Below are 19,789 nucleotides of genomic sequence, written 5' to 3'. Positions count from 1 at the left end.
AAACAAAAAAACAAAAAACAAACAAAAAAAAAGAACATCCTGGCAGTTGATGAGCTTATGTTCTGAATAAAATTTTTTAAAAAGCTTTTTGGGTGTTAGAATTATCTATAAAAGACTATGAATCTGTGTTCTAGCCTCTTTCCATTTTAGTGCTTGACTATAATTGAGTGCTAACATTTTTACACAGCCTCAGTCTGATGCACAACCTCCTTTACTCATCTATTATCTCTTCAAAATTCCTTTTGGCTATCAGTATTCAGAGGACAAAGTGGGAGAAATATCAGAATTCTACTGTAACATCTATTACCGAAAAGTATACTGCTACAAATGAAGAACGTTAATTCCACCAGTGAGACATGTTTATACATCTGCACAGGTTATCCAAGATTTTATAGATGTCTAAACAAATGCAACAGTATCTTTATGAACTCTGTAACACTACCAGGATCATCCAGAATACTAAATTAAAATACTACAAGCCAGGTGTGGGGTCACATTCCTGCAATCTCATTTATTCTCTGTTCTTCTGGAGGATAACAAGTTCAAGACCAGCCTGGACAATTTAAAAGGTGGGGAGGGGACAAGGGATGTAGCTTAGGGCTCCCTATCTCTCTCCTCCCTGTCTGTCTGTCTCTCTCACACACATACACATAGCCACTGCACTACAGTGTGCCTATAGCCAGCTACGTGGGAGGTTGGGCCAGGAGGATCATTTGACACAGGGAGTATGAGGTCTCTCTAGGTAATATAGTGAGATCTCATCTCCAAAAAAAAAAAAGAAAAAAATTTAAAAACTATACTTTATAAATAAGAAGCTAGCCCTATCTCTACTTGTAATCAGTCAGACTATTTCAGAAGGGTATTCCTTTCAGAAGGGTATTCCTGTCACTTCTGTAACAGTACTGCATAATAGAAAGAGCAGGATCTAAGTGATGGTCTTATTACTAGCTGTGGAATCACAGGTAAGTTATAACTTTTGGTCCCCCATTTGTAAATTGCAGTGAGGGTGAGAAATAATATGAGTAACTGGCATTCAGGATAAAATATTTTTCTTCTTAAAGACCAATGTGGTAAAGGAGGTAAGAACAGAGGAAAGAGCAAGTTCTGCAGGCCTGTATAACTCATTCAATTTGCTTTATGAAGCTTCTGGGACAAAGAGTAGCAGAAGTAATAAAACTGAAGTATTTATTTGAAATATAAGTTATTATGATAATTTCTATATTATTTATGATAAATTCCATAAAAATTAAAAGGCTTTAATGAAGATACTATTTCCTTAGTTTACTCAAACACTAACCGAAGAGATGCACACATATTCTTCATATATATCCTCGAACACACAAACACAGTGATTTTTTTCTTTTACGTCCTTCCTTTCTTCTTATCTCCCTACTTACCTATTTATTTTTGTGGTACTAGGGCTCAAATCCAGGGATGCTTTGCCACTGGGCTATATTCCCAGCCTTTTTTTTTTTTAATTCCCAGTCTTTTTAATTTCTAAATTTTGAGACAATATCTTGCTAAGTTGCTCAGGCAGGGTTGGACCTTGTGATACTCCTGGCTCAGCCTGCTAAGTAGCTCACACTACGGATAGATACAACTGTGCCTGGCATTCTTTGTACTTTTTACTGTAAAGTACTTTATAATTTTTTAAATGAAATCTTTAATTCTTAAGATACTTTCAGTTTTTATAGCTAAGTAAAACAAAGAAAGAAAAGCTGGAGGAAAATATTTTGTGTTCCAATTTAGGAAAAATACTTACTCAATTTTCTGTTGCAGTTGTTCAGAAAGCTTTTTATTTTCTTCCTGAAGAGTATTCTTTTCATTCACTTAAAAATAATGTAAAAAAGAATGTATATAATATCATTATATTAATAGTCAGGTTTTTAAAATAATGTCAACATTTATGAAGAAATTTTAATTTCTAATTCTAAGTCCAAATGTTATTCAGGGTTAATGCTACTGTAGAAAGCTAATTTGCTACTAGGTGGGGATTACTGCATCTCATATTGTGCCACTGATAGTTTTACATAATGCTTATGGGCAATATATACACATTAGGGAGTAGTCTACTATTCTCCCTGAGGACAAGAAAGAGTTCTATCTGATTACTCAGTCCTCTAATTTCAAATACCAATTAGTGAGTCATTTATCTTAAAACAATAATATAACAGAGTATTAGTGTAATTTTTATGACATAAGCACATTTATAATCAATTTTTCCTTCCTTAGTTATACTGTTTCATGAACAATCATGGTATGAGTAATTTAAATATATCTGTTGAAGTACTAACTGTTTGAACTGACCTCCACTGAAATCTATCTATTCTAATATATAAAAAAGAAACTCAAATTTGTACTATAATTGGAACCTTCATAAAACTTATTAATGCTTAGTTATGTTATCACCGCTAAGTATGTGCTTCACAAGGAGGAACAGATGGAAGAAATCAGCTCACAGTAAGAACAGTTAACCTCTACCAGTGAAAGTTAATTATACTCAAAATTTGTTAATCTGAGTTAAGATAGTTATACTACTAATTTCTCTCAGTTCAATGAAAAGAAAGGTTTGTGCTAATATTGTTTGGACAATTAAATACTGATAGCTTGTACGCTGAGTAATTTAAAGATAACAATACACAATGTATTAACCATTGTTACCCTCCTATTACCTTGTTTTGAAATTTTTTTGCTTTAAAATAAAATAAAAAAATTGTTAACCTAGTCGTTTAAAAATCTAAAACAATTTTTTTACATTGAGTGAATAATTGTTTGACTATCTATAATAGTAAGGTCACTCACCTATCTTCTGTGGAAGATCCCCAAAAAAACCCAAAAATGCTGGGATATAAAGTGACCTAAAGGAAACTACAGTCTAGTAAGGAAGTCAAGATCCCATGTAAGTATTTATTATACAACTGAAAGAGACAAGGGCATTAGAAAGAAAAAAAAAGAAAGAAAAGAAAACAAGGAATTTCTGAAGTGAAAAAGGTACTTTGGGCACTCAAGAAGAACACAGAAGGGTAACTGAGTTGGGCATAAAACTACTGCATCAGAGGATTAGTGGAATAAAGAAAAAAACCACTGGTTGTAATTAATGGTATAAGTCTTTGGAAACCAGGCTAAGAAATCAGGACTTTATTTTAAAGATTACTAGGTAACATATTTCATAGATAAATAATGGGAAGATAGCTAGATGAGGCGATGAGTTTGAGGCCAGCCTGAAATACATAGTGAGACACTGCCTCAAAAAACCACCACCAAGAAAACAAAACAAAACACCAGGTGTAGCAGAATCCCATTAACATTAAAAAGAGAAGAGGAGGAAGACAGTAAAACGAGGGACAGAAAAATAAACCTGGACTTGGAAAGATACAAATCAGACGGTTAACAGGAGTTTATTTTGGAATAGAATAATACTATACTCTTTCTTATATTTTTAAAATAATAAGCACTTATCTATATATTGTTCCATGAGTAACCACGGGATAGTAATCTACTTGATAAAAAAAAAGTACAAAGACAGAACTGGTTGGGAAAAGAAGATGATTAGGTGTAGATATGCTAATTCTGAGTTACTTATGGGGAATCCAAGTAATAGTCACTAGGAGACATAAATAGACAAGAATGTTGTCTTGGGAGATTAGGGATATTAGGAGAGAAAATAAGAGTAGAAGGCTAATTTAAGAAAATCCTACACTGAGTGGGTATGAAGAAAAAGCTGAAAACAGTATACTCAGTACTATATGTCATGAAAACCAAAAATATACACACCTTTGTAAAACATTAAACCAGTGGCTTTGTATTTAGCTTTATTATACAAATTACATAAAATAAAGATAAAATTAAAGAAGCAAACACAGACATGTTTAGGATTTACTTCTTGTCTTAGATAAAATATAAATACTGTAAACAGTATTTATACAACCTTTTTGCAATTTATTTCTTACTAAAATAAGCATGAGATTAAGTCTAAAAAAGGGAGAAGAGATATATGAACTTTTACCTAAATAAAAAAAATCTAAACAATTTAATTACAATCAATTTTCTAATAGGTTGTCACAACAGTACATTTTACTTTAAATATTAAATAAAGAAAGTAAACTCACTCAGCTCTGTAATAAGCTTTAGATTCTGCTGTCGGATGTTTTCAAACTCTTGCTGCTTTTTCCGCATATGTTCTTCAGTTACGGCACAGCGATCACATAATCCTGCTCGTAACCTATGAAACGAAAACAAAACATTTTTCATCTACAAAAACCTAACTTCTTACAGGCTGACTCTCCCCTATTTGAAATCCTTCCTCCACAGGTGTTTCAGATTTTTGAATGTCTTACTGTTTGGAATATTTATATAGCTATTAGCAGATGCAGAGCACCAATACAAAAATTTAAAATATGAAATGCCCATAAATTTGAAATTTTTGGAGTGCTGATACAATAATGAAAAAATTTGGGATTTCTGAGCATTTTAAAATTTGAATTTCTAAATTAGAGACAATTCTACTGTATGTACATTTCAAGATTTTTATACTTTATGAAGAGCTAATGAGTTGATTTGGCAAATATAGCGGAAATCAACTAGTTTAATAATGTGTTAAACCCTTAATATATTCTTACCTATACTGAAATCATGGAACAGTAGCATTTTCTATAAGCTGCAATTCTAAAAAAACTGCCAATTAAACTCTGTCCAAAGGAAGTTTTTTATTGAAGAAACTAACCTTGTTTTTATTTATTATAGTCAAAATATGAAGCCTCTTGAGCACTAAGGGCCAAATTATGTCTTAAGCAATTTGCATCTGCTTTGTGGAGTATACTATATACACATAGTGAGTGTTCAACAGTTATTTTCTGAAAAATATTACAAGTCAAGGAATACAAAAGAAAACAGTCACCTCAGATTTTCCTTTCAGCATTCAAAGCAACCAATATTACCAAAAACCCACAACATATTATTATATCAAAGACGAATATAAAAGACTTTTGACTATTTGTGAGTACTAAAGAGGAAATTATGTGTACTACACAGGTGTTGCAAGGATGCAGGGATAAGAAAGGTATATTCTAAAATGTTAACAGTTATTTTGTAAGTGACAGTATATTTTCTTAATGTTTTCCCATCTTTTTAAAAATTTCTCCAATTTCAGGTAAATATGGTTAAAAAGAAGACATGAATCTCACGATGGGAATGCAGAAAATATATCTTAAAACAACTTCAACTGAACATCAATAGATATTAAACATTTGAGTGTTTATGGAAATCACACCATGGTAGTATATGCCATAAATTTTAAGAGAATATGAAACTACTAAAGCAAAAAGCACAGACCTTTTATATAAATGTATTAGTCATTTGAGAAATGCAAATTAAAACAACACTGAGATTCTACCTCACCCCACAAAGAATGGCTATCACTAAGAAATCAACTAATGACAAATGCTGGAGAGGCTGTGGGGAAAAAGGAACCCTTCTCCAGTGCTGGTGGAAGTGCCAATTGGCGAAACCACTGTGGAAATCAGTTTGGAGATTCCTCACAAAACTAGGATTAGAAGTCCCACTTAACCCAGCTATTCCCCTTCTGGGTATATTTCCAGAAGAATTAAAAATGGCATACCACAGCGATATATGTGCACCCATGTTTATAGTGGCACAATTTGTCATAGCTAAATCTTGGAAACAACCCAAATGGACATCAACTGAGGAATGGATAAAAAAGATGTGGTATTTCTATACAATGGAGTATTACTCAGCTATAAAAAAGATAAACTCGAGGTTTTTTATAGGTAAATGGATGCAGCTAGAGACCATACTCATAAATGAAATAAATTGGACCCACATGTGTAAACATCATATTGTCTCCCTGGTGTAAGAACATGGAAGAGTAAATACCAAGAGTAAGTACCCAAAATGTACAATAGATAATAAGAAAGGGAAAGAAATTGCTCAAAGGAAGGAACAACTGGGACGAGGGAAAGAAGAAAAAGGAAGTACTAAGGCATTTATATATATATATATATATATGTGTGTGTATATATATGGATCGGTGGCATAACTATTGTTGGAGTCTGATGGTTTGTTGAGGGGAACAGTTAATGATTAAGTTGTTTTGTTTTTTTTTTTTTAAATATTTTGACCAATTTTTCATGCTTGTATCTGGTAATCTGAGCAACTTATGTGACGACAACAATTTGCAGTATAATATCCATTGGTGAATTCCTACAATCCTGCCTAGTGACACTATGTATTGTCTCTAATGTTCTTTTAAATTATTAGCTTCTTATTCCCTTTAATGGTTTGATCAATCTTCTATTCTTACATCTGGTAATCTGAGCAACTTTGTTGAAGATAATATGTAATATAACAACCACTGTTAATCTCTATCATTTGGTTTGAAACCCTGTATCATTTTTTAATATCTTTGCTTTGTGTTGTCTGTATTTTGCTATTGTTCTTTTTTTGGTACTATTTTCTTTATTTTTTATTTTTTCAGTTCCAGGAATCGAACTCAGGACCTTGCACTTGCCAGGCAAGTGCTGTACCACTGAGCTATATCCCTGGCCTGTACTATTTTCTTTAAAATAAAAAAAAATGTAAAATTCCTAACAATACTGATATGGATGTAAAAAACAAAAAATTAGAAGTTGTGCGTGGTGTCAAATGCCTACAATCTCAAATACTCAGGAGCTTGAGGCAGGAGGATCCCAAGTTGGCAGTCAGTCTGGGCAATCTACCAAGATCCTGTCTGAAAATAAAATTTACAAAAGGGCTGGTACCAAGAGGCACTCATTTAAAGCATATTTTAAGAAATTACCACAGCAACATATATTCTGAGCAGCTGGGAGACTGATTACCTCTTCAGCATCCTGATGATAAGGCGCAGGCTAGAGTGTAAGTGGCTGGTCTGGGAAACACAAGCTACAGGCAAGGGCAGGAGTAGAGTAATGAATGCATATGAAGCCAAATTCTCAGACCTAGCCTAGGCCTCTGTCATCACCTTGACTCCTGAAACACTGTTAGCCTGCCCTATTATACATAGTAGGAAGGACAGACATATTCTCTGGTAAATGTGACCAGCCTAAGAGACAGATATAAAGATACAACACAAGAGTATCATCAAACAGACCAGCTTGAAGTTTACAACTCCACCCATCTACTCAGAGCCTCAAATTTTTATCTCTCTCTTTCATATAAACAGATAAATATCAACAAACATCTGAGAGGGTTTACAAAGTGAAAGACCAAAACAAATAAAACATTACGAAAGACAAAAGAATTAGGAAGAAAAGCTGTACGAGAAGGGGGAAAAATAAACTATCTCCACCCCTACCTAACTATAAAGAATACTCTAGAGAATAAGAGAATCAAAACTATAAATTAGGAACATGAATTGTATAAAATGAAATATTCTGAGAAGGATTTTAGAAATTAAAAACATTAACAGGAAAAACAAAAAATTGTACACAGAAAGAAAATGAAGTCGGTAACATCTCCCCAAGAGGCAGTGTGAAAGTGCAGACAAAGGAGAAGCAGGGCATTATTCAAGAAGGCTCACCATACTAGCAAAAGAGTTCCAGAACAAGAGTTGGGAAAGAAACAATGAAGGAATTCAAGAAAACTGCCTAGCACAGGTCTCTAAGGACTTGGGAAAAAAATTTACAAATAAGTCACTGTCATAATATAATTATGATCTGATCTGGTGCAGCTGACTGGGGATACAGGAGGAAAAAAACTTTGATCTGGCAATTAGAAACAGCCTTTGTGTGGCCAGAGTTCATGACATCAGACAGGTAGAGAAGGAGACACAACCCAAGCTCTGCAGTGAATAGTTACATAGCCAATAAATAATCAAATAAGTTTACTATTTCCTAAGTTCCATAATCAACTTATATAAACCAAATACAGAAGACTGAAATCTGACAAAAGAATGTAAGTGTGAGCCTGGACAACATTTCTCTTGTCCGGGCTCTACTGCGAAGGGAGAGAGCAGAAAGAGAGAAGAGCAGCGCAGAGAAGGATTAGGGCAGGCAAAACACCAACATCTTCCTGTGATGCAGCAGGAAGGCAACGAAGTGTTTCAGGTGGAAGGGATCTAAAACGCAGACCTGGAGATGGAGGGAGCTGTGATGGTGGGAGGGGAAAGGAAAGTAAAAAGGATTAAGATGGGATATGGGTGTGTACTATTTTCCAAGATGAAGGTAATTATCATGTATCACAAACATACACTGATCAAAAAAAAACTAAAAAGCAGATAAAATGACAATCTAAATAATGTATTAAGGTTAAAAGGTGAAGCAGAAGAACTAAAATAATAACTTCAATTATAGCAGAGGGAGATTTAAAATGACTATGGTTAGAAGTATAAAGTGAAGCAACAGTCTTTAGCTTATTTATTACTTCTAGTTTTTCTTGTCAATTGTCACTTTTAATAGTATCTGTGAAAGAGATCAACTCTTGACTGCTTGGTGATCCTGGTTTAATTTTAAATGTATGTATTAAAATTTACCACATTAATAAGTATGTTCAATATATTTGCTATGTATTAAAATTTACCACATTAATAAGTATGTTCAATTTGTTTGCTATACCCCAAAAAGACATCCTACTTACTTAATTTTCCTATTGCACTTAATTTTCATATGAACACTATAAGGTAGGTGATAGAATAATTTTTCATGTAAGGAAACTGAACTGGCAAAGAATTGAGAATCAACCCAGCATCACGGGTTGACGCTGATAATTAGATTAAATCTGACACCTCTACTAACCCACACTTCTCTTGTTTCATGATGTCTTGTGTGTCTTTTGGCTTAATTTTATAAATTGTGTCCCAGGTGTCCTCTTTTATCTTACTTTTCTTAGGTACAGATGTGAATTTTAACATAATATTCTTCAGAAGACCTTCTATAACTTCTGAGACTAGGTTAAATTGCTTTGTGTTTACATAGTAACCCATATCCATTGTTACAGTATATTTTGTTTTAATTGTTTTACTGCTTGTCTTTTGTAGATTTTAAGTTGTTTAAAAGAAGTGACATTATGTTCATCTCTTGAATTCACAGCATGGAAAATGTTAATCACTTTCAATCCAACTGATTACAAATTAAAACCAATGTACTGTACTTTCTATTAGGGTGTAAAATCCCCTCTTGCTCAAGTACAAGACTCACCGATCTTCTAAAACTTTAATAGTTTCATGAAGAAGTTTCTGTTGTTCTCTCAGCTGTTGATTTTTGGTGAAGAATTCTTCCAGTCTTTGTGCATCTCTGCAAGTCAAGAAATAAATGTCTTTTCGGGGGAAAATATGCTATAAAAAATTTGTTATTACAACTCTAAAGTTTGGTCTTACTACTTACATACATTATGAACTTTCTGTATCGAAACAACTTAAAAGGTGAGGTCTGACTATTTTGTTAATCAGAGTTTAAATCACACTAGAATTTTTTCTGCAGTATTTTTATGTGCTAGCATAATGTTTTCCTAAGTACCATTCATTAACCAATGCTGGAACACAGAGGAAGGAGTGGAGACTGATTTGACCACTGACAACTTTGTCAAAATGGCTATCAGAATACACTAACTGCTTTTGATTATTTTGTGGGCATTTGTTAATATAAACAAGTCTCTCTACTTACATTATCTCTGTTCCAATTCTGGAGATTTTTCTATTTCTGATAAGAAATCAAAATTATGAAAAGTCCTGCACAATTGCAGGATTTTTTTTTGTATTTAAACCCTTAATTAAAAAATACTTTAAAAAGAAAATAAAGATTTACTTGTAGATGACTAATTCATTTCTCAGCAGCTAGAAAGGTAATTTTCTTAGTGTTAAAACGCTAAATGGATGAATATGGCAGGTGTCATTAGTACCTCATTAAAAATAAAGCCACTTTTAAAAAAAGTGATAGCTAGTAAGCAACATCATCAGATTCACTAATTGATCATTAAGATAATCATTTCAGTTCATAAGTAATGCACATAAGAAAGGTAAACCCTAGTTCCTAGTTCCACTAGCAAAAACCTAACTTACTCTAGAGAAGGTATAATAAAACATACTTTTAATTCTAATTACTAAGGGATTTACCTACTCATTTGTGCTTCTAAAATGTGTAACCCCAATCTACCTAAAGTACACAGGGACAGATTAATTACAATATACATTAGAAGGTAGCTAAAAAGACAAACTACAGTGTAGTAAAGCATTATGATCAGCTACTGAATAACCAGTTGGTTCCATTATTTAATTTTCAGAAATGTTACAGGTGATTTTAGAGAAAGTAATATTCAACCCTTCATTTATAAAGTTAAAAAACCATTTTATGTGGCTGTTTGGTTACAAGTTAGAGTAATATATTCTGTGTAGAAAGTCTACCGTAAGAAGTGCATTTATGGGGCTGGGGATTTAGTTCAGCGGCAAAGCGCCTGCCTGGCAAGCACAAGGTCGTGAGTTCAGTTCCCGGTACCGGAGAAAAACCAAAAAAAAAAAGAAGTGCATTTATAATGAACACATCTAGATCATTTTTATGTATAGCTAGTCAATCTCCAGGGAAATCATTCTGACTCAAGCTAAGTGCAATAAAGCTATCATTGAAAATGACAGTATTTTAGAAAATAAAATTATTAGGCCTACATGAAGGACCCATTTTAATAAAACTAATCTCCTTCAAAAACATCTAGTGACTATAGCTTAAAATAATCAAATAGCATACAATGATTTCTAGCCTTAATACTGCTTCTTCAAAGCGGCCAACGTTTTGACTCTGAAGGATGCCATTCTCATAATAGTTGTTAATCCAGCATTTACAAGATCATTCATTTCAACACTCACCCAAGGTACAATATAAAAAGTTCACTGCCCATTAATTTACTCTGAAACATTAAACTTGTGGTATTAGAAAAAGCTCAAAAGGAACAAGAACTCCTACATGGCACTGTTAGGCATACAAGGGGAGACTTGCAGAGCAACTCCAACATGCAATAATTTAGCTATTTCATTGGTATGTAACTAAATCACCAAATTAAGTGACAGTACTTTTCCTGATTAATAGTACTGACAAAAAACCATCATTAACTGGCCCACAAAAAAAGAGAACAACAGAGTAAGCATATTTCATAATTTAAAATTGGAAACCATTCCAAGAAGTATTTTTCACCCCTGAAGAAAAGCCCATTCATTCCTAAATAAAACACAAAGATATTTCCACTGTTTTATTTCAAATGGGTAGAAGATGAGAAAGTCTACTTCTGATTATTAAAATGATACTATTTTGGCTCATCCAACAGATATAATTTCATTATATTTAATTTTGGAATAATTTTTAATCATGAGGTTTATACAGAGATTTTTTCTGTAACTATGCAGATAATTCTGACATACATAATTCAATATCAATATTAAATAAAGTACCTTAACAGGCTGGAAAGTTTATGAAAAACCTCTCTTTCCCATGGAAACAAAAGAAAATTTGCACAACATGAGGAGATCATGCTTCGGAGCTGCACTAGCTACTACATTTGGAGCCATAGAAGAAGGGCTAGAAAAACTGTAGTGACATTTTTGTCCTATTCAACGGTCATTTTTCCTTTTTATGCCTTGTTAAAATTAATTTGTATTTTCTCCAATATCTAGTAGCTTCTTGGAGAGAGGCTGATCTTATCTTTTCACTCTGGAAATAATTTCAGACCTGTAAGTTACAGAGTACCTATATACCAATCACTCAGCTTCTCAAAAATGTCTTTTTCTTTTTTGAGACAGGGTCTCGCTATGCAGTTCAGTCAGGCCTTGTGCTCACTTTGTAGCCCAGGATGGCCTCAAACTTGCAACGATCCTCCTGCCTCAGCCTCCCGAGTGCTGGGATTACAGGTGTGTGCCACCATGCCTGGCTTCAAAATGTTTACATCTTGCACAGTCATAGTTCAATTATTAAAATCAAGGAGTTAACACTGATAATAACAGTACTGTCTAATCTATAGACCTCATCAAAATTTCACCAACTGTCACTCTAATATCATTTTTGTGGTCTAGGATTGTACACTGCATTTCATTATCACACTTTTGCCAATTAGCACCGTTTCTCCATCCTTCTCTGCTTTTCACAACCCTGACAACTTTGAAAAGTTCAGGCCAGTTATTTTGTTGACTACCTTTCAGTTTGGGTTTTTCTGCTGTTTCTCCACTAGAAAATTCAGGTTATGTATTTTTGGTAAGAATACAACAGAAATGATGTGCCCTTCTTATTGCACTACTTCAGGAGGTACATGGGATGGATTTCTCTCATTCCTAGTGAAGTTGATGTCGAACATCTCACTGAGGAGGAGCCAGCCAGGCTTCTCAGCTGTAATGTTACAAGTTTTCGCTTGGTAATTAATAAGGATCTTACAGAGTACTGTTTCTCACCATACTGTCATCTGCTTCTTTTTTAGCCTCCATGGTGATTCTTTTTTTTTTGAGACAGGGTTTCATTAGTAGCTCAAGTTGGCCTTGAACTCACTATGTAGCTCATGCTGGCTTCAAACTCACGGCAACCTTCCTGCCTCAGCATCCCAAGTGCTAGGATTTTAGGCGTGTGCCACCATGCTCAGCTTCCATGATCTGTCTTCAATAATTATTGCTACCGTGTTTGTCAAATGGTGATTTTCTGTATCATTCTATATACTGTTAATAAGTGGAAGAGCTGCCCCTTTATTTTATGGGAAGTATAGATTCTGCCATTGGGAATTTTTTTTCCAGTTGTCCTCTATGTATTTTCAAGGGCTGCCTTTTTTGAACATGAGCTTATTTTCTGGCACCTAAGATGTTCCAGTTCATCCTGTGTGCTCCAATCCGCCACAGAATTAGTTAGTTTTCCAAAGAACATCATTTTTTTCGCTGGAGAATACTGTGTAGAAATCAAGATCTGAGGTTAAGGTGTGCTCACTACTACTAGGGTGTCACTGCTTCTAGTCCCTCTCAATGGGTTAAGCCTAGGATATACATGTGTGTCCTCAGGTACATTAACAAATACCTGTATCTATATATTAAAAACCATGAGTGCACACTGATAACTCCAGTTCCTACCAAGCAAGACAGGGTTTATTTATACCTTCCCTACTGTTGTGTTAACTCCATTCTCCTGACAGGAATTCTAGCACTCATTAGTAGTAATATATTTACTTATCTGTTTCATCCTGGCATACATATAAGATAGTGTCAAAATCTATTAGTTTGAACCAAGCATACTAATTCAGTTCCTTTCAGTTACTATTTAGGAATGATTACACAATTATAGTCCGTAAGTTAGAGGAGGTCTGCTCTGGCAAATGTCTGTAATTAATAAAAGGGATATACGGATGTTTATCAAGTAGTAATCAGAATGACCATGATCACTGGTCATAACCCTTGCCATTTTGTCAAGATTTAGAGGGAAAGACCAACATTATCAATGGGAAAGAAGAAATAAATTATCCAAGATTCTAATGATTTTGAATCACTGGTTAAGCCGTGCAAGAATGTCTCTTTTTGAGACCTACTATGTGAGAGGATATAATTTTCTTCAAGTAAAAGTCACTTCTGCTTGTTTTTGTGGTAAAAAATATTGACCTAGTAAGATATGCATCCTAAATTTACTATTCAGGAAAGCCTTTTAATTTCCTTTGTAAGTAAAGAAACACCTCTCCATTGTGAGAACTAAGAAATGGGTTATGGTATGATTAAGGAGATCTAAAATGACATCTTTAAGTAGAAACATGTAGGAAAATGTACACTTTCAACAACGTAAAACATTCCAATGTTAGTAAGAATTTTTACTAATTAAGAAGAAATTTTTTAAACACAGCTTTTTAAATTTTATAATTGTATATTTCTGAATCTATGCCCACTTACACACATGACTAAGGTGTGAAGAAAACAATCCCACTTTGCATTCATACTATATTACAGGAAATAACTGGATATGCGCTGATCGTTAGTAACACTAGCTTTCAGTTACAACCTCGTAAGTGTTAAGAACACGAAGTAAGGGAGCCCTAAAGGTATATAATATAAAGCCAACGTAAAGTCATTTTATACGTACTGATATTCCAGTATGCCATCTGTTTCACATTCCTAAACATAGTGCTGCTAAAGAACCATGAATAAATCTGCTCCTAACTTAGAAAATCCGCTAATTCAGGACTTAACAGCCAAAACAATCCAGGGGTCCTCTGACAATTCTAAACTACTAAAAAGGGATCTCAGGATATCTGGTTAGTTTCCATTTCTTATATGAGTTTAGAAAGCCCAGAATCATTCTGCTCGCAATCCTGCAGTGCTCTGAATTGCAGGTATTAATACAGCTAAAAAAAGAATGCTATTGACAAATCAAATCAATTTTCATCTCAACAAGTACTCTGTGAAAAAAAATTTTAAATTTATATATGCATATGTTAGCTAAGGCTATACTTACAACCATAAAGTTGCTCTTTTTACTTTATAGCTATAAAAAAATCACTGTAGGCTAATTTCTTTTTAAATAAGAGGCTTAAATAAAGCTAATTTATTTTCAAGTAAGATACTGAGATCAAACAGGATAATAATACCAACTGTTTTATAAATACTGCATCAGTGCTACACACTGTACTGATACTTACAAAATGCGTTCCTTTTTCAGTTTGGTTACTTTTACTTGTAAACCTGAAAGGTAAAAAGAAAAACACCCAGAATGTTTTATTTGTACATTTTATTATTTCTGAGGCAGTTATCTAACTTCCTTTATGAGTTAAATGCTACACTATTAAGTCACTTCAGTCTGGCCTCTGAATAATGAACCAGGTCTCAGTGAACCGAGAGTGTATTCCCCTTACTGTAATTCTGAAGTCACAAAAGTATACAAGCAACATTACTGCTTTTAGTCTACATATGACAGACAAGAAGAATGAAAATTTCCCCACCTAAAGTGAGTTATTTCCTTTCTTAACAGCAAGGGCAAACATATAATTAGAAGTTCACCATAAATGAAGGCCTATGTTCTGACACAACCTACAAATGCTAACAGCAATAGTGCTTATGTAAGCTCCAATCTTTTAGGATTAAACTAGATTGCAGCAAGAAGTCCTGGATTAGAAGCAAAACTGCTTACAGAAAAGAACTTAATAAAGGGCAGTAACATTTTTATCTCAAGGTATTTGTTACTTTTTAAATTTTAATTAAGCCTGACACAAAACAAGGAAGATGACCACTGCTTTTGGGACTTAAGTAGTTACTGAGAAAAAAGCAGCCTAAGGGCACTGAAACTGCAAAGGGATGGAGGAAGTAGAGTAACATTTCTAATTTTCATAGGAACAAAAGAAGAAAAACAGCCAATAAATAAACACTAAAATATACGCATTTTAATTAGCAACTAAATTTAAGTGCAAATCGAAACAATCACTTAGGAACTGTAGAAATGATAATAACCAATCTTCATAAAAGTATTGTAAAGCTATACTTCTATACTGGACATATTAGAAATTGGACAATTCTTTGCAATGCAATTTATCAATATGTCAAAAAATGTTTTTAGTAATATGTCATGTTGTCTATTGAGCATCAGCAAACAGTTGGAAATATAAATGTATTATACAATCTGGACAATCTGATTAAAACTTCTTCAACACATATACACGAACAAACTAGAAAGAATCACATCAAAAGCTGGGTGTTGTTCTAATCAATAAATACATTTCTCTGCTCCTTATTTTCTGCAACATGATTAAGATAAAGGAAGAAAAACATGCAGTGTTTTATTTTTTAATTCTTAAACCGGTGCTTTTACCATTCAACAATTTCCCTGACTATGAATATTTTAACAACTTATTAAAATAAGTTGCTTATAAAAACGTAAATTTCTACATCTACTCAAGAATTTCTTTTATTTGGGAAGAGTTAGTCCCCAACAAGTAATTATTAGCTGAATAATTTCTGAAAATTCAGATTATTTACTATTTGCCTTTAATAGTTTATGGATCTAGGGAGTTATACATTTAGAAAATCTTTTCATACGATGTTTATAAATATTAATATATTTATTATTTCCAACAACAGGATTTTCATATTATCTGTTTAATTTAGTATCATCTTTTGGACAACATAATTTAGACCAGAATTTAAAAACACAAACTTCTATATTTCCTCACGATTACACAGATAATGAAGAGGTCATCTCTTCATACTGCCCAAGGAGTAATAATTTAATGCCAGGAAATCCCGACACTATAGAAAAATAAAGGCCCTGGAGCAATTTTTAAGCATTACACTTTTTGCCTTTTCCCTTGAATTTCACCTCTACGAAATGTCCAACTGATATGACACATTTTACTCCCAAATCTTTACCCTAAAATTTAAGTAAATAAAAGTGTAATTTGTGAGAGATTTGAAAACAGTTAAAATATAATAGGCAACAACAAACAGAAAACTGATCTTTTAAAAATGTTAAGAGTGAAACCTAAGGTGAGTTTTAAAAATCTTTTTTATCTGCCAAATTCCTAGTCTGAGACATTTCCTTCTTTTTTAGGTAGTGATAATAAATTCATGAGACTTTGAAAGTACTCAGTGAAGCATAAAATCATTCCTGTAAAATTAAGAAAGGAAGAATTTGTTGGAGGCTGAGGCAGGAGGATTACAAGTTTGAGACCAATCTGGGGAGCTAAGAAACTTGGTGAGACCCTATATCAAAAAAGAAGAATCTGTGAACCTACTAGGCTAAAGACCAGAGTCAGCAGTTTTTCTCTTTTTCCTTTCCCAAAATGTGGGGAAATAAACCCGTTGACAGATAATTCTTGTTCTTAGTTTTGGCTGACTTCTAAAACTCAAGTCTGCTTTTATAAGTGAAAAGTGTAGCCAAAGATAAAATGGATTCTTGCCATGAACCATTTTAAGAAAAGAAACAATGAGACTGAAAATCCAAATAAACTTCAAAAGAAAATTCTTGGGAAATAGGGAAAGACTCCTCTTTTATCTTATAAGTATTCAACACCTGTGAGGCAATTGTTCTGTCATGTAGATCAGCCCTGAAACAGGTTTATGTGTGTGAGTGCATGTGTGTGTGTTTAAATTTTAACATTTGCTATTCATCAAGTCAATTAGGCATCTACAATTAGAACCCCTATAAAGTGTGCTTTAATCCTGCTCCACACCCATCGGAAGGAATGAGGCTATACAACAATGCACTCCTGTATGAACAGGTAGCCTGCTCAACGAAGTATCTGGGATTGTAACACTCATAATTTAAGGCAGCTATTGAGGAAAGACAAAAGACGAAGGACTGTACTACAATTAGTAAAGTCCTTTACTGAAGGACTGTACTACACAAAAGACGAAGGACTGTACTACAATTAAGCCTATACCTACTCATATATGAATTCTGGAGAAAATAAATCAAGGGCTCATATACGTAGTTGTGATACACCAAGCAAGTTTAAGTGAGGATTCAGAAATGAGGAAAGAGTTCAATTTGTTATAAACAGAAATCATCATGTCACATCACAGAACTAACCAGACAAAATGCAAGAACTGTCAGTTTAAAGTAAGTTAGTCATGGTTCTGAACTATAAAACTAATGTATGTGTTGAACCAAGGGCCTTTGCACCTAAGCAACAGACTCAGCCCTTTGATTGTGAAACAGGTTGTTGCTAAGTTGCTAAGTTGATCAGACTGGACTCACCATCCTCCTGCCTCAGCCTCCCAGAGTGTTAATATTATAGACATGTACCACCAGCTGGGGCTCAATATCACCTTTCTTGACAAACAGCGGCTTTAGCACAGTTGAAGTAGTCTAACCTTTACCAACGCCTAAAAAATTATTTCAATTCCAAAGTAACTCTTCTCTGTATGAAATCAGCATATTTAAAGTGTGCATGAGTTTGAGATAAGGCTCAATGGTGGACCACTTTCCTAGTACATGTGAGATCCTGGCCTCAATCCCCAGCACCCTGGGGGTAGGGAACAGTATGTTAAGGTGTGCCTACTTTGCTTAATATTTACCTCAAAATGGGTAAAATGCTTTCTGCGGAGTTTATTAAATTTTCAGTTGTACATGCAAATGAAAAAATAATAGGTGTGAATTACTAAATATTTTTATAAATGAACAGAATACTGATATTATGGACTAAAATTACATACAATTTCATTGTTAACTTGTGAACCTTACTGTTTTTGTTTAAAAATTTTGATTGAAACATTTGAGAAAAGAAATGTAGTAGTCCAAAACTGAATGAAGAAATATTTATCCTGTCAGGCTGGGAATACAGCTCAGTGGTAGGGTATCTGCCTAATGTACGGAAGGCTTTGGGTTCTATTCTCAGCAGCACACACACACATACACACACACTATCATGGTACAGTCCACACACTTTCTCATTTCTTCAAAGGGGTTCCACTCCTATCCCCCAAATCTGCAGATTTTACTATGAAAGTATTATCATATTTACCAGATATAGAAGCTGTGTTAGTTAAGATGCTAACAGCAATGTGGTATGGACAAGAAATCACTTACTAGAATTGTGATGCTCTAAACAATATTCTAAATTCCATTATCTGTGCTTTTATAATAAATCCCATTCTGCAAGATTTTTAAAAATAAATTATATTCATATATGTAAGACTTAAAATTTAAAGAATTCTCAATTCAAATAGAAAGACTATAAGTCAGGCGTGGTGGCACATGCCTATAATCCCAGCACTTGGGAGGCTGAGGCAGGAGGATCACTACGAGTTCAAGGCCAGGCTGGGCTACAAAGTGAAACCCTGTCTCAAAAAGACAAAAACAAAAACAAAAGAAAGAATGAAAGACTGTATATATTAGTAATAACTTGTGTTAATTCTGATAATACCAGTATGTGTCATTAAGATGAATTTAAGAATGAACAATCATGAAAAGATACAATTATCCTAAAAATAAAGAAGACAAAAAAAATGGTCGCAAATGTCTCCAGCACTTTAAATTTTGTTTTTTTGAGAGAGGGTCTTGCTATGTAGTTCAGGCTGGCCTTGAGCTCACTTTGTAGCCCAGGCTGGTCTCACCTCACAACGATCCTCCTGTCTCAGCCTCCCGAGTATTGGGATTACAGGCATGTGCCATCATGCCCAGCACCAGAATTTTTTTAGAAGTCTTAAATATGTTGAATATAATTTTTTTTGCCTTTTAAAATCTTGCAGAATGGGATTTATTATAAAATAAAATGCAAATGTCTCCAGCATTTTGCCCAAAAAATGATTTGGTTTCCATCCTCCTGTTCTCAACAGAACCTGGGAAACTTTGTTTACTCTTTCCTACCTTTACAAAAAACAGGGATCTAGCTGGGCGTGGTGGCACACGCCTGTAATCTCAGTACTCAAGAGGCTGAGACAGGAGGATCGTTGTGAGGTGAGACCAGCCTGGGCTACAAAGTGAGCTCAAGGCCAGCCTGAGCTGCATAGTGAGATCCTGTCTTAAAAAGAAAAAAAGGAACATGGATACTTTATCGCATTGCAATCAGTGCACATATTGCACCGCATATGGCATATTTTACTATCATTTTATTATGTTTCGGTCAAATGAGGTAAAATCTCCCCCAAATGCTACATATAGTAGGGAATTCAGATGTAAGTTCTTAAGTGTAGACCTCATTATTATCGCCAGTACTACCATTCATAACATTTCTCCTTTTTACTATTACGAGTAAAGATTCTAATGGTGAAGAAGAATCAGTTCAGTATTTTATCTCTTTTAAAAACTAAATATTGCCCCGCACCTTGCGCCCAGGCAGTGAGTTCTCCGGGAGCGGCAGGGCTCCTGGGACCGAGTGTGGGCTGGAC

The 19,789-nt window shown here is 34.1% G+C and overlaps 1 protein-coding gene across 4 annotated transcripts in view; it reads right to left on the bottom strand.

The window, feature by feature from the left end:
* The window catches only part of Rbbp8 (retinoblastoma binding protein 8), an 86,016-nt gene that overhangs the window by 35,206 nt on the left and 31,021 nt on the right, over window positions 1-19,789 (bottom strand). For all 4 annotated transcript variants that reach the window (XM_005372693.2, XM_013503320.1, XM_005372692.2 and 1 more), the window contains exons 3-6: window positions 14,608-14,650; window positions 9,171-9,266; window positions 4,110-4,222; window positions 1,763-1,829 (exon numbers count right to left, since the gene is read on the bottom strand). In XM_005372693.2, coding sequence (XP_005372750.1) covers window positions 1,763-1,829; window positions 4,110-4,222; window positions 9,171-9,266; window positions 14,608-14,650 — 319 coding nt within the window. The remainder of the gene's footprint in view (window positions 1-1,762; window positions 1,830-4,109; window positions 4,223-9,170; window positions 9,267-14,607; window positions 14,651-19,789) is intronic.

Source organism: Chinchilla lanigera, unplaced genomic scaffold, assembly GCF_000276665.1.
Source record: "Chinchilla lanigera isolate Chin_1 unplaced genomic scaffold, ChiLan1.0 scaffold00001, whole genome shotgun sequence".
Lineage (NCBI taxonomy): Eukaryota > Metazoa > Chordata > Mammalia > Rodentia > Chinchillidae > Chinchilla > Chinchilla lanigera.
This window is presented reverse-complemented; position numbering and strand designations above follow the sequence as displayed.